Source organism: Priapulus caudatus, unplaced genomic scaffold, assembly GCF_000485595.1.
Source record: "Priapulus caudatus unplaced genomic scaffold, Priapulus_caudatus-5.0.1 Scaffold616, whole genome shotgun sequence".
In the NCBI taxonomy this organism is placed as follows: Eukaryota; Metazoa; Priapulida; class Priapulimorpha; order Priapulimorphida; family Priapulidae; genus Priapulus; species Priapulus caudatus.
In genome coordinates this window covers 21,130-24,093 of record NW_014577677.1, presented here as the reverse complement: position 1 = coordinate 24,093, position 2,964 = coordinate 21,130, and the positions used below count along the sequence as shown (strand labels likewise).

Below are 2,964 nucleotides of genomic sequence, written 5' to 3'. Positions count from 1 at the left end.
AGAGAGAGAGAGAGAGAGAGAGAGAGAGAGAGAGAGAGAGAGAGAGAGCGCGCGCGAGAGAGACAGACAAACAATGAGAGGGACAGAGAGAGAGGGGGTAGAGACAAACAAACAGAGAGCGAGAGAGAGGCAGACAGACAGACGGAAAAGACAAAACGGACAGAAGGAGAGAGAGAGAGAGCGCGCTCTCTCTCTGTTCTATACACATGGGGCGTGTAACAACCTGGCCAAATCACCGCCACTAAGAACCTCCCGTTTACCTCCGAGGTTACCCTTCACAAGATATCCTCCGCCTGTCTACGTCCACCGGCTCTCCAAGACCTCCCCCACACGTCGCTTTCCAATGCCCACGTGTCCATCCATCCATAGACGCCCCACACGCCGCTTTCCAATACCCACGTGTCCACCCACTAGAGATTTTAGGCTGTCCCTACACGTCTGCTGGGTTCCGTGGCGACGGGCGTTGCAGCGTTGGTGGCCGGGAACCACACACCAGCGCCCCTGCCGACGTGCCCCAGCGATGGTTATATCCAAATAAGAGATATCTAACTCTGTAATAAGCACGCGCGTGGCGGTGGCGACAGGTGACTAAGTAGATTGAATAGTATAACCATCAGGTGAGAAGTCGCTGGGGGTTAGGGTCCCGATCCGGCGACAAGGTTTGGTGATCCCCATTCCCAGCGTCCGCAAGTGTAATCACGATAAACGGCTATCGACCGCAGGATGCTGGGATCAACGTTCTTGCTCGAGCGTAAAACAAAGCTAGAGTGACGTCACCACGCTTACGAAGGAATGTCGGCCCACCTGTCACCACTCATGCTGCTGCGGTCAAACGACCAGGTGGATGCGCTGATGAAGAGAAATGTAACGCAGAGAGAGAGAAAGAGAGAGAGAGAGAGAGAAAGAGAGAGAGAGAGAGAGAGAGAGAGAGAGAGAGAGAGAGAGAGAGAGAGAGAGAGAGAGNCTCTCTCTCTCTCTCTCTCCCTGGCGCTTGCGGCCCCTCTCTCTATCTCTCCGTATACACATAACGCGCGGTATATCAACGTTACCCCGCACCTTTCCCTTTGTTGTCTTCTATATAATAATTAACACAAAATACAAATATAAACCCTTCGATAATTCATCTCGTTAATAACTGATAATCTTTCAATTCGTGAATAGATGTGTTGTTTCTATTTAAATGCGCTTAATAAACGCATATATAACATATCTATGTATATTGCAAGTAGCACGTCTACTTTGTAGATTAATTTATGGTTTATATTTTAAGGCGCTAAGTAAACATGACCTTCTATTTCTTTCTCTCGTATGTAATGTTTTTTTTGTACCTTTATGCGTTCTGTTTACGTTGTAATACGTTGGATAAACGCGTATATGTGTCTATATACATTTCAAGTAGCGCGTTCATTTTGGTACTTTTATGTCTTCTGTTTGTGTTTTTAACACGTTGAATAAATGCGTATATATCTATCTATATATATCTCCCATATGTAGCGTTTGTGTTTTAGCATGTTGAATAAACGCATATGTATCAAGAGTACATAATAGAGCTTATGAGATCTCTATCTTATAGAGATCTCTATTATGTACTCTTGATATGTATCTATTTATGTCTCTTTCCCATATGTAACCTTACTTTTATTCTCTAACCTTAGTGTTTTAGCATGTTGAGTATACGCGTGTCTATCGCTATATATTTTAGGTGGCGACCGTAGGAGCTAACGTATCTAACGAGGACACGTTTATAGTGGATCTGGAGCTAGGACTGTTTGCCTGTCAGGTGGAGACGACGTCCGACCAGCTACGACTCTTCAACATCTCCTCGATGTGTGACGGAGTGCAGGACTGTATCAACCGCATGGACGAGGATAGTGCACGGTTAGAGTGCCGGGGTGAGTGTGTTACTGATGCTGCTGCTGCTGCTGCTGCTGCTACTACTGCTGCTGATGCTGCTGATGCTGCTGCTGCTGCTACTACTACTGCTGCTGATGCTGCTGCTGATGCTGCTGATGCTGCTGATGCTGCTGCTGATGCTGCTGATGATGATGCTGCTGCTGCTGCTGCTGCTGCTGCTGATGCTGCTGATGCTGCTGCTGATGCTGCTGATGATGCTGCTGATGCTGCTGATGATGCTGCTGATGATGCTGCTGATGCTGCTGCTGATGCTGCTGCTGATGCTGCTGATGCTTCCGATAGTGGGGGGGGGGGAGAAAGGGTAGATGTGGATAGAGAGAGAAGAGAGGAAAGATGTGGGAAAGGAAGACAGCTCACGGTTAGAGTGACTGGGTATGTGTGTTACTAATTAACGCTGATGCCTCGGACAGTGAGGGGGGCAGGCAAGTAAAACTAGGAAAAATAGGGTACTTACATCCAAAAGTAGCTTACCTTTAACATTACCTTCAGAAGTACCGGCGAAAAAAGGGAGGAAATTGAAGAAGTAACCGTTTGTCTCCTTCTCTCTGTACAGATAACTGCAATCCTGAGTGTGTTAATGGTGCTTGCTTGAACAACAAGAGTCCACAGTGCTACTGCGACTGTGACTACGGAGGGGACGCCTGTGATATTCCAGGTAAGCAACGATAACGATAGTGTTGACGATTCTGTGAGGTGTAAGCAACGATGACGGCAGTGTTGACGATTTTGTGAAGTGTAAGCAACGATGACGGCAGTGTTGACGATTCTGTGAGGTGTAAGCAACGATGACGGCAGTGTTGACGATTTTGTGAGGTGTGAGCAACGATGACGGCAGTGTTGACAATTTTGTGAGGTGTAAGCAACGATGATGGCAGTGTTGACGATTCTGTGAGGTGTAAGCAACGAGGACGGCAGTGTTGACGATTCTGTGTGGTGTGCGTAATGATGACGACAACGTTGACGATTCCATAAGGCACGACCCGCAATGACGACAGTTGTGACCAAATTGACCGGTTCACCTTGTTTCGCTGTCTCTGTTCTATTCACTAA

The 2,964-nt window shown here is 47.3% G+C and overlaps 1 protein-coding gene across 1 annotated transcript in view; it reads left to right on the top strand.

Annotated features, from left to right (window-relative positions):
- The window catches only part of LOC106812173 (fibulin-1-like), a gene marked incomplete at its 3' end in the record, with an annotated part of 52,266 nt that overhangs the window by 34,150 nt on the left and 15,152 nt on the right, over positions 1-2,964 (top strand). Inside the window, 2 exon segments of the mRNA XM_014815992.1 lie at positions 1,703-1,892; positions 2,468-2,569. Coding sequence (XP_014671478.1) covers positions 1,703-1,892; positions 2,468-2,569 — 292 coding nt within the window.